Source organism: Diadema antillarum, unplaced genomic scaffold (genome assembly GCF_040938485.1).
Source record: "Diadema antillarum isolate AM-2024a unplaced genomic scaffold, OU_Dant_1.0 seq00000009_RagTag, whole genome shotgun sequence".
NCBI lineage: Eukaryota > Metazoa > Echinodermata > Echinoidea > Diadematoida > Diadematidae > Diadema > Diadema antillarum.
In genome coordinates, this window is record NW_027271131.1 from 725,910 (window position 1) to 738,213 (window position 12,304).

General features: G+C 38.4%; 1 protein-coding gene across 1 annotated transcript in view; it reads right to left on the bottom strand.

The window, feature by feature from the left end:
- The window catches only part of LOC139725005 (probable phospholipid-transporting ATPase IA), a 78,162-nt gene that overhangs the window by 11,947 nt on the left and 53,911 nt on the right, over positions 1 to 12,304 (bottom strand). The window contains exons 21-32 of the mRNA XM_071636096.1: positions 11,738 to 11,828; positions 11,114 to 11,268; positions 10,355 to 10,437; positions 9,768 to 9,873; positions 8,639 to 8,827; positions 8,109 to 8,183; positions 7,686 to 7,808; positions 6,770 to 6,910; positions 6,227 to 6,283; positions 4,944 to 5,051; positions 2,356 to 2,444; positions 538 to 639 (exon numbers count right to left, since the gene is read on the bottom strand). Coding sequence (XP_071492197.1) covers positions 538 to 639; positions 2,356 to 2,444; positions 4,944 to 5,051; positions 6,227 to 6,283; positions 6,770 to 6,910; positions 7,686 to 7,808; positions 8,109 to 8,183; positions 8,639 to 8,827; positions 9,768 to 9,873; positions 10,355 to 10,437; positions 11,114 to 11,268; positions 11,738 to 11,828 — 1,319 coding nt within the window. The remainder of the gene's footprint in view (positions 1 to 537; positions 640 to 2,355; positions 2,445 to 4,943; positions 5,052 to 6,226; positions 6,284 to 6,769; positions 6,911 to 7,685; positions 7,809 to 8,108; positions 8,184 to 8,638; positions 8,828 to 9,767; positions 9,874 to 10,354; positions 10,438 to 11,113; positions 11,269 to 11,737; positions 11,829 to 12,304) is intronic.

The window sequence follows — 12,304 nt, forward strand, 5'->3', positions numbered from 1 at the left end:
AAGACCAAATATGAAACAGAAAAATGCAAACATTAAGAATTTTAGACATAATATAAATATGCAGCATGCTGTATTGCATTAGGTCAGAAGATACTTTGCGCATATAAAATATCAATTCACACAAAACTGTAATGAAAAAAAAAAAGACAGTCTTTTTGAGAACTGCTGCTAACAAATACATGCAGAAAATTAAAACACCGGCGATGGTGACATCGAATAATGCAATCCACTTTCTGTGTTTGAATCAGAGCAAATGTAACTGACACAGTATATACAGCATTTTTTCTACTTGAAATGAAGGAAATTCCTGAAATTGCTGAAAAAAATATAAGTGTATAAGATATGAAAAGATATACTTTTATGTCAAACCATGACAAATTTGTAACAAAATATGAAAATGAAAATCTCGAAAGAAATAACAGTCTACACCGAAGCAGTACAGCTTGAGTGTAGAAGTATCATGAAAGGGCAGATCAATGGACGTTGGATAAACAGAATGAGAGTTGAAGTGACCACAAGGCAGTCTCAGACACATACCTCTTCTTGACCGATTTCTGAATGATGGCCGTCGGGTCAATGTGTTGGACCTCAGCCTCCTGTACCTCCTCGGCCAGAGACTTGAATAGCGTTCGTCTAAAACTGTGGAGAGGGGAGAAACATCAAGCAGGGTCAGTAAACATAAATCATACCTCGACTTTAACAAATAAAATGAAATAAGAAAAACAGAATTGAAAGGGCTTGTAGTTAGTAAATTATCCTCCCCCCCCAAAAAAAAAGCAGTATGTTTTTACATTTTTAAGCAAATATGATTAGAAGAGTTGTGTGTTGATTCGATTATTGCAGCTCTTTTTCACATTTGCCACCAATGATTACTGTTTGCAGAAAAAAAATCAAAACTTATATTATTCCATAACTTTAATTGCACTTTTTAAAAGGTGTCAGTGATGTATCAATACATATATGGAGAGTTTGCTTAATATGTACTAAATTGTGTTGTTGTTTTTTCATTTGATGATGCATTCTTGACATATAAAAGAAAAAATGGGTTGAACTTTTCATAACATCCCCTTCACACTAGTCTTTGATTTTCTCTGATCTTCCCCGGTAACTCCTATCTCACAATCTTCCTTAGCACACCTATTTTAAAACAAGTGCTCATATTGTTTGCTCTCTTCCTCCTTACTTCCCTTTGGAAAGGTGTTTGACCTCTTTTCTTCGCCCTCCCTTCCCAGAGTGAATGGATCCAGTAGCGTGGGGATCCATGGGTGGTCCAATTCATTCGCTGCCCATCAGGGTACATTAAAATGACCACGAATAGCACCGGTTGGCAAATATGTGCATAGAAGCATACGCTCATCAGTAACTGTTAACTCAAGTCAAAATTCTTCGGCTATGTGTGTACTTACGTAGAGATCAGTGATAAAACTGTACATATTTCGTTGACAAGGATTCTCGAATATATCTGAGCCTGGCAAGCTTCTCACTCCATGGTATCCCCATGCTACCTTACCAGAGTCTTTGAAGTACAGTGGACTCCCGTTATAATGAAGTCCTCGGGACTGGCAGTTTTCTTCCGCTATATCAACATTTCGTAATACTGTAAACGTCAATATTTTCGCGCGATTAATTTTTCGCGCTGAGCGTCTCGAAAACGTATTCGCGGGTTCTTAAATTCGCGCTTCGCAGCAGGTTACTTTACTGTAGTACACATTCACTGCTTTCATCCAAAGCCTCTGCTACATAGCTTGCTATGCCAGCGCACGACAAGCGACGTAGCGAGCGGCTCGACTGCGAGTACAAGCACTCAAATACGTAGTACAGCTGTGACTGTAGTACCGTAGTCACGGGGGAATGTAGCATCGGTGCGTGCGGTGCACACATGCATGCTACAGTGCACAGCAATCTATCGTCTCTTCGCACAGTACTAGTAGCGTATACATGCCTGTACATTGTACTACGTAGCAGTATCATCGATGAAGCGCACACAATTCATCCCGTTCAAAATGTGCATAGAAAATTGTGGAGATATATTCGCGCGTTTTTGAATTCGCGCTAGCCTAACGTAGCGCGAAATCCGCCAAAATTAATGTACCGCGAAAATTTCCACGTTTACAGTAACTGAACAAATAAACAATGAAATACATAATAGTTGATAATGTTGCGCCTGAATATTTACTTCATTGTAACAGGAATTTTGTTATAACCCTGTTCATTATAACAGGGAGTGCACTGTATTAGCATCAAAACAGACCATGGTATTAACATCACATGCACACTAGTTTGGAGCTCCGCCCACTCTCCCAGTGGACTGCCCCCAAGGTTTAGGGACCTCCCCCCTCATGGCATTCTACTCACGCTTTCCACGCAACATCACGGATGAGAGCGGCGATGGGGATGAGAAGGAGCAGCATCCAGAAGACACCGCTGGATAACACCATGTTTGCCTGATGGAGAAACAGAGGAGAACGAATGATGTCATCTCTTACAAATACATTTTTCCTGACGGAGACAGCTGATGAAAGTCACAGCACATCTTCACCCCTCTGCTTTAATACCATATACACCATATATTTAGCAAGTCTAATTTTTTGCGAATTGGGACTTCCTGACAAAGTCACGAGTGGTTAAAATTTTATGTGTGCATATCATATTCATGTTGGAATCAGAGTTCATATTTTAACATGTTTTTAAATTCGCGAATAGCACCCGACTTGCGAAATTCATGAAAATAAAAAGGTCACAAAATATTCAGCGTTTACGGTAATCTCTTGCTTTCATTCAATAAGCCATGTCTGCCTTGGACTATTCAATGTAACAATGTCAGAATTTCAGAGCCTGGGTATTATTGTTCCAAGTTCATTGTGTCACTGCCAGCAACCAAGGTATAGCCTGGTGGTTGTGTTGCTGCCCAAAAAGTAGATGGCAAGTTCGATTTCTCCTGGTTCCTCTTCCAACATGTTTGTTAAAAATATAGATCAGCAGTTGCAATCTTACAAATACATGTACATTTGTAAAGAGGGCAGACAATTGAAAAATCATAGCACATGATATAATCTTTCTCCATCTTCCTATGAAAACAAGGAAAAGTAGAAATTACGCGGTGCGTAAAATATGTCCCCGCCGGAAGTAGCATTTAGTAGCAAAATGTACAATATCGGTCAAAAATCAAGGTCAAAGGTCAAAGAAGTCAAAGGTCAAAATTCTGTGTAGAAGTTTTGAAGCCCTCACCTAGTGCCATCACAAAAAGCAAACGGAATCGAAATCGGGTTAGAAATGGCGAAGGAGTAGCATTTTGTAGCCAATGTACAATATAGGTCAAAAATCAAGGTCAAAGGTCAAAGAAGTCAAAGGTCAAAATTCTGTGTAGAAGTTTGGAAGCCCTCACCTAGTGCCATCACATAAAGCAAACGGAATCGAAATCGGGTTAGAAATGGCGAAGGAGTAGCATTTTGTAGCCAATGTACAATATAGGTCAAAAATCAAGGTCAAAGGTCAAAGGAGTCAAAGGTCAAAATTCTGTGTAGAAGTTTTGAAGCCCTCACCTAGTGCCATCACATAAAGCAAACGGAATCGAAATCGGGTTAGAAATGGCGAAGGAGTAGCATTTTGTAGCCAATGTACAATATAGGTCAAAAATCAAGGTCAAAGGTCAAAGAAGTCAAAGGTCAAAATTCTGTGTAGAAGTTTTGAAGCCCTCACCTAGTGCCATCACATAAAGCAAACGGAATCGAAATCGGGTTAGAAATGGCGAAGGAGTAGCATTTTGTAGCCAATGTACAATATAGGTCAAAAATCAAGGTCAAAGGTCAAAGAAGTCAAAGGTCAAAATTCTGTGTAGAAGTTTTGAAGCCCTCACCTAGTGCCATCACATAAAGCAAACGGAATCGAAATCGGGTTAGAAATGGCGAAGGAGTAGCATTTTGTAGCCAATGTACAATATAGGTCAAAAATCAAGGTCAAAGGTCAAAGAAGTCAAAGGTCAAAATTCTGTGTAGAAGTTTTGAAGCCCTCACCTAGTGCCATCACATAAAGCAAACGGAATCGAAATCGGGTTAGAAATGGCGAAGGAGTAGCATTTTGTAGCCAATGTACAATATAGGTCAAAAAATCAAGGTCAAAGGTCAAAGAAGTCAAAGGTCAAAATTCTGTGTAGAAGTTTTGAAGCCCTCACCTAGTGCCATCACATAAAGCAAACGGAATCGAAATCGGGTTAGAAATGGCGAAGGAGTAGCATTTTGAAGCAAAATGTACAATATAGGTCAAAGGTCAAGGTCAAAGGTCACAACTGAAATTCTGTGTAGAAGTTTCAAAGCTCCCATGTAGTGCTATCATATAAAGCAAACAGAATTAAAATTGGCTCATAAATGACAGAGAAGTAGCAAATTGAACATTTTGATCACACACGGACGCACAGACAGACAGACAGACGGACGGACAGACAAACGGACACACACACGTACGGAGCCCGTTTCATAGTCCCCTGCTCGAACTCGTTCGGCGGGGACAAAAAAAGCAAACTTAAAACCTGTTTACTGAGGCTTATTCTTTCTGAAGCCACCTTGATAATAGAGATCAATTGGAGTAGAACATTATTATTCAAATTAACAGTTTTGTTTCCGACCTGAATGTCTGGCACAAGATGCTCTTGCACCACATTTGTGCACATTCAAATAGCTGTAATTTTGAAATCAAATCATGACCAGTACTCACAGTAACAGCATGCAAGATGTTGGTAGATATGCTTTGTATTTTACCCCTCAAATAAACTACCATCATAGCTACAATTTCAAACATACTTATGTGATATCTAATCAATCCTCTAAGTAGAATTTGGTTGACACAAGGGCTTGCGTTGCCTAAATGCATGAGTATATATAACTTAGATTTTTCCCCATCCCGTCTTCTAAACTCAAAGACAAGCATTAACACAGGGGATTGCTTACCTCGTTGAACATGTCCGACGCAAACGCAAAGAGAGGGAAGAGGACAGAGTAGACACCAAAGAAGACTAGCCAGGCAACGATTCCAAACCACAGAGACACGTGGACAGGCTGTGAGAGAGAGAACAACATTCACTGCACATTACCGGTGAGCAGAGACAGAAGTGCTAGAATGTCATCACATATAACGTCATGGCCCTGATGCATCAACACTAACTCTTATTGCAAAGTTACCTTAAAGGTCCTATTTATCTTTGGGAGCAGTGATATAAAAATGTTCAAGATACCACATTTGATGCATATGTGTAGATCTGTTGTATCACAAAACATCCTACCACATAAAATTTTCGCAATAAAGCCTAAAATATAAGGAGATATCAGTATTTTTCTCAATAAACCATAACTGTAGACGATTTAGTCTGAAAACATTTTTATCATAACTATTGTTCACATTTTGTGTATTTTACAATACTTAACATCGATTATACAGATTCAAATTCTTACAGTGGTTGTTTCTATACCTAACTCACATTTTAGAACTATTTTAAAGCACTAATGCTGGGTTTTTGTTTCATCTGCAAATGGTAAAATATGCCTTTAAGTTTGTTGTCATCCCCATAGCAACAAGAGCAGATACTGAAAGGCGTTCGGCTGGTGCCATGACTTTCACAAGAATTAAAACTGTACAGCAATGGTTAGTGTTTGTAACAGGGCCTACATCTCTCTTCAGTGACCATCACAGTCTTCAAACATCAATGATATAGTGCAGACATGTATATACTTAAATATTCATAACAAACATATTTTTACAAATGTAACTAATGAATCACACATACAATCAAATGGTGAATTCTTGTATACAACTGTTTGACTGCATTGTTCATTTGATCTAGCAAATATCCCTTTAGGAATCCACACACACAAACACACAAGGAAGCCCATGCATATAATTAAGTCCTTCTATATCACCATTTGTGGAATCATCGTGGAATGTATCCTACAGGGTAAATTTAGTGTAAAATTCTGAAACTGCCATTCTGATGCTAGTTACTGACTCACAAGATTGAATAATGACTTTGGTACAAATATGGTGAGGGAGTGTAAGAGGATACAAAACTTTCAGAACACTCTACAATAGATCAATCTTTGGCCATGCCCAAGGCTGCCTATTCAGAGCTCCAACTGCCATCTTTCACAGCCCCACGAGATACTGTGAGTTTGGTAAGCTCAAGATTCCTATTCCTCCACACCTTCTAAAAACAGGGTAGAAATGGTCTCGGACTTACCCAGGTCCAGGCATCCATCTCAAGGCCTGCCTTCAGGGTGACGACTATGAGCACAAACTGGAAGACAGAATGATAAAAGGTATCAGTATCAATCACAGTAGACACAGACGTGGTAACAGTAGTTGCAATTATGAAATGATGATGATGCAGAGGAGGAGGGGAAGGAGGAAGAGGAAGAGAAGGAGGAGGATGAGGAGGAGAGGGGAGAGGAAGAAGAAGAAGAAGAAGAGGAGGAACAGAAAGAGGAGGCGAAAGGGGAGGAAAATAATAATAATGAGGAAGATGGAGAGGGGGGAGAAAGAGGAGGAAGTTTTTATAAGAATATTAACTTGGTAATGGATAGACTTGATGTAAAGAAGAATCAGGAACATCAAACAATAAAGTAGTTGTGAGTTAATTCAAGGTATTCATAGATAGCATAATGCAATGACTGTAATAGACTGGGCAAAAAAAAAGGTAGTATCTGCATATTTCTTGATGCTAGAGTCTAAATGAGTCTAAATGCTTGATATCGAGCCATATTTTATCTTTTCTGGTCCTCACCGTGTAGGCCATGTTCCCTGACACAAGATAGTCGCCGGCTTTGCCGTGGCTCCAGACGACATCTTGCTGCGTGGCAAACAGGACGAACCAGTAGATGAGGATCGAGTGGTAGACGGAGTTCAGCGTCCACATCCAGAAGACCTGTGTAGCAATCATGAAAGCATGGTAGTATCTCCCCTAAATTTACTTTGGCAAGCTTTTGACAGCAGGACTGCCAACAATCATCCATCAGAAATTTAAAGGGATATTCCTCAGAGCAATCTGGGAACAACTTGTGTGTTACATGCATCTCAGTGGGTAAAGATGAGAATGGAATCAGGCAGATTTTTATATTCTGTTATCTGGACATGAAGAGATATTGGCATTTTTAGGAAGCCTCCTGCAGTATCAGGGAGAATTGGCAGCTCTAAAAACAGGCAATATTGCAGATGGTGTATCTTGAGTGCTCCTATGAAAATAAGCAACCTGTTTGGTTGGTTGGTTGTGTTGGCAAGGCAGCACACACACAAGGCATTGCATATCATTCACAGAAAATTGTTTCAGCAATTCAAATGAACTCAGACAAACACGAGCTCTGCAATGTTTTGATTTTACGGCAGATTATAGGTAGCACACACAGGATATTACTAAAATATGACATTTTCCTTGCTTTCTGAATAAATACTGTGGTAACAGACATAGTCATCAAATATTGAATACTTGAATCCTCAGTTGTTGAAACAAAATTTTATTTTCATTTCTGTCATTTTTTTTTCACTCGTTGCTATTTTTGTGATTAATCAATTTTGCCTATTTGCAAAAATAAAACAGGCCAAAAAATTTCAGCAAATACAGTGTATTCTATATGATACACATCCTGCAGCTGAGAGTGAAGCATCTATGAGGCTGTACTAAGATCAGAACCCTGGAAAGATACCTTGGAATTGAAGTACTCTGCATTCTGCGAGGACTTGTAGAGCTGGGGGAACTTCTTCATACTCTCCACACTGATGTTACGATCAAACAGTCCAATGGCAAACGGTGGCAATGCAGTGAAAACCTAATAAGACAGAAGAAAAATTCAGGCTTACAATAATCACAATTGCTTTACTTTTCCATAGATATAAAAATCTACCTAGTTTTTTGCTTTTTAATTGCCATCAACATTCATTCATTACTTCCTGTTTTCATGATCTTCAAGAACTTGGCACTCTGATAACTATTGAGCATACAGTTCAACATAAAGGTCTCCAAATAAATTTTGATGCAACAAGCATTATATGAGAATGAACCAACACAAACAACTTAACGTATGGCTCGCTGGACACAGTTACCTAACTTAATACCACAGGTCTCTTACCAAGTTGTAGATACCGATGGCCCATCGATTGAAGAGAATTTGTCCTGACCAACCATTGACGATTGCAAACCAGAACTATGGCATGGAGACAAAGCAAACAAATGAAGAGGCAAAGAGTTAATACATTGTAGCTTTTCTTAGGCATACTGTTGTGATGAAGCTATGAATATTACAGGCATATCCTACTCAAAGATCATTATAAAAGCATACAAGACTTTGTACATCTCCCTGCTGGTGTGTATGATTTTAACCTATAGACTACAGGAACAAAGGCGACAATGTATTAATTCTATGAGGCAATTCTGTGTCTCAAAAATAAGCTCCCATCTTCATAGTCATGTATTTCACATATCTTTGAGATACATTTCTAAATGTCTTTCACCTATCTTAATCTAATTTTTGAATATTTTCTATTTATCCTTGAGACATAACTCTCTATACATGTATATTCTACACAAAATTTTTGATATATTTGCAATGTATGCCATATAACGTTTTCTTTTCCTTTTCTTTTTTAAGTGAAGACTTACTTCCATGATGTAGAGGCAGATGTTCTTGTAGAAGGAGTAGAGGATGACTTTGGAGATGCGGTTGTAGCTCCAGACCCCATGGACCAGCATCAGCTTGTGGAGGAAGCGGAACTGGGCGATGGAGTAGTCTGAGGAGTTGGCTGCCTGCAGACCTTCCCGCCCGCTGATCCCGATCCCGACATCTGCCGCCTAGCGACAGACAAACAGCATGGACATGTCAAAGACTGAACATTTCTCATATATGTTCATCTCTGCAAAACATTGTGGAGCTGTGGCTCTGTGGTTAGGACTAAGAGACCCTTAAACTTAAGGTTTCTGGTTCAAAACCTGTGATGGCAGTTATGGCACCACTAGGCAATGAGCTCTATTGTTTTTGCCTAGTTCCGCAGGGAGAAATCATGACCATAAGTTCTGTGGTTAGTTAGCTGAATCATTTCCTTTGTAGTCACTAACCACAATTCAGAATCAAACTGATCTCCAAATTCTTTCCTCTTTTCTGAAACTCAAGACAAGGAACTCACAGCTGTGAAACATTTGAAATATTTGAAACATATGCATTATTTGAAACATTTGAATTTGAACTATTTGATTTGTCAACATTACTGCTCATGGAGAAAACATAATATAAGGTGAAAACAAAAAGAACACAGAATGGATAAAGATTTTGGAGTTACTCCTTTTTTGCTCTGCAGCTGACAATTGTGTCTACCATATATATATATATATATATATATATATATATATATATATATATATATACATATATATATATATATATATATATACATATATATATATATATATATATATATATATATATATATATATATATATATATATATATATAATTGTGATCATAAAAGAGGATTCTGTGTTGCTCTGCATTGTAAATCATCCCACTGGTTGTCATCAAAATGGCATACAACTAAACTCTTACATACCTAAGAATGTACTGTGTCATGATATTCTGCATCAACATAACAAATTCTCCACAATCTCAAATTAATGTGACAGCATGGACAGGAGATAACAGGACAGAAAAAAAACAATATACATTTTGAGGTATCTGATCCCACCACCTGCCCTATTTATTACTTCAGGTAATTCCGGGCATTCTGTATAAGCTTACCTGGATCATGCCAACATCGTTAGCCCCGTCGCCAATGGCCAGTGTGACCACCTTGACGCTCTGCTTGACCAACTCAACCAGTTCTGCTTTCTGCAGTGGTGTGACCCTGAACATGTAAAGGCAAACAATAAAAGTATCAATGGTCAACCACACACTATTATATCATACTGATGTAAAATCCTCTATTTATGAGACTACTAGGAAATTATAATGGTACTTTAGCAATACTATGCAATTTTCTTTCAAGAGCTTGGGCAGCTACTTGAAATAAACAACTACACTGTACCTTACAAGATAGTGGTTAACTCTTGAAAACAATATATTTCTAGGATTCTGACAATCGGAACTGACAACAATTGATTCAAAAACCTCGGGGAGTTCACTCTAATGAGAATTTTGTCAGTCTAACATACACATGTAATTGTCACAAGCTATTTCCCAAGATATGACAGAATCTAAAGATCTTCCTTTCTCAGAAATTTTGATAAAAGATACTTACATCCCTGCACATTTTCCTTTCCTTTAATGGAACCATCCATGTTATATTGGTCAGGACTATCATACATATTCACTTTTTATTTTCTTACCTGCAGCAGATGACTGATCGGCACGACATGGCCAGTTCCAGGAAGTCCTTGCGAAGGTCAAAGGTCAAGGCAAACCTCAGTGCCTGCAGATAAAAGAAGTAAAAAAAAAATGAAATATCGTGGCTAATATACACATCAAATGATAAATTACAGTCATAAACATTTGCACTTTTCTGAGGAATTTAAAGAGAGAAAATCACAAACAAAATCAACAAAACAAAACCGAGCAATTTCCTCTATAACTGATGTCAAGAACTGTTGATCATATCATGTGCAGACTGCAAAGTTGAAACAGAATCATGCCTTTTCATTATCCAAACTACACCATTGGTATAAGGGGGAGGCTAAGTCAAGAAATGGGTGAATGATAGAATCCAGGCAGAATGACATAAAGGATATGATCTGCATGGTGACAAATATACTCTCGTGATCTTCTGAAATATCATATGATTTCTTCAAATGTAATATGATACAGATATCACAACAATGGAGGAAAGAAGGTACTTCCCCAGCCAACTGGTTTTCAAATCATACGCTTAGATTTTGATTTATACTTCAATCTACAGTTGACATCAATACTACAAGCTTTCTCAATAATTAAGACCCTTGCATTCACAACATAAACCAATCACCATAAATCAAGAATTTCCTGTACTAACAAGATCTCTCAGGTCGATCACAACTGGGATGTTGCTGAAGACTACAATGTGTGATGATAAAAAAAAAAAGAAAAAAAAAGAGAGAGGGAAGAAGTCTCACAGTGCCATTGATGATGAGGGCAACATCATTCTCCTTGCCGAGCTCCTCCCCGAAGGCACTGATGTGCCTCTGAAGCGTGTCCCTGACTTCATCATGGCTCGCCTCGTTGATAATGAGCAGCGGCATGGACTGGTTCAGGAGCTTGCAGGAATAGCCTGGGGTCAAAGAGGTCATCCATCATCGACGAAAGGGTTCAAAGGTCACAGAATTGACATTACGAGGATTTCCATAAAGAACTCTAGCCAAAATCTAATTTTGTTATGACTCTATATCAAACAGCCTTGAATGAAGACTCATTGACAAGAGTGCTTTGGTTACACAGATTGTCACCAGATTCGCTTTTATTAGATATAGATCACGGTTCAAAACCATGATGATCTTTGCAGACTTCTACCAGAACTGTGAGAAGCTGTAATAATAGTATGTATATGCCCTTCGAGCACTCTACAGAGTGGACTTCGTGCAATATAAATTCTAGTCTACTCTCACTGGTCTTGTTTGAAAGATCTTCAAGGTGAAGAATTTCCTTTCATATCTCACATTTCAAAGAAATCACACAAGAGAAGTGGAATCCCAAAATAAGTGGATGAAGAGACACAGTAAATACTGCCATGAGAAACTCACCGACATTGATGGCTGTCTCTTGCTTGTCTCCAGTGAGAACCCAAATCTTGACGTCTGCTCTCAACAGTGTGTCGATTGTCTCTGGTACACCCTGGCACAAAATGTAAAACCACATTATTTTCTTTCTTCTTCTTTTTTGTTCTTGGTGATTGATTTTTCGAAAATGTGTCTTTGTTTTTGTTTAACAAGCAATGATAACACAATCAGATTTTCAGTCATGGACCCCACAGATGTACATGGGGTATGTACAGTGTATATCAAAAAAAGGTACTCCAACTTTGGAGGACTACTATTTCATAATTGCCAGCAATGGAGAGCGCAGTGCTGTTTGTGAAGAAAGGGGAACTCTCCCTCTTTCCAATGATACCAAATTATGTTGACAAATGTCACGCATGACTGAGCACATGAACTTTACTGACAACAATGACAAATTGCACTTTTTCAAACTTTTAGTGTGATTGTGAAGGAACAATGGATGTCTCACTGAATGGATGAGATCTGTTGATGAAAGAGGTAACATTAACAGGCCAGATAGCACAAAACTTGGAAAAGGTACAATTTGTTTTA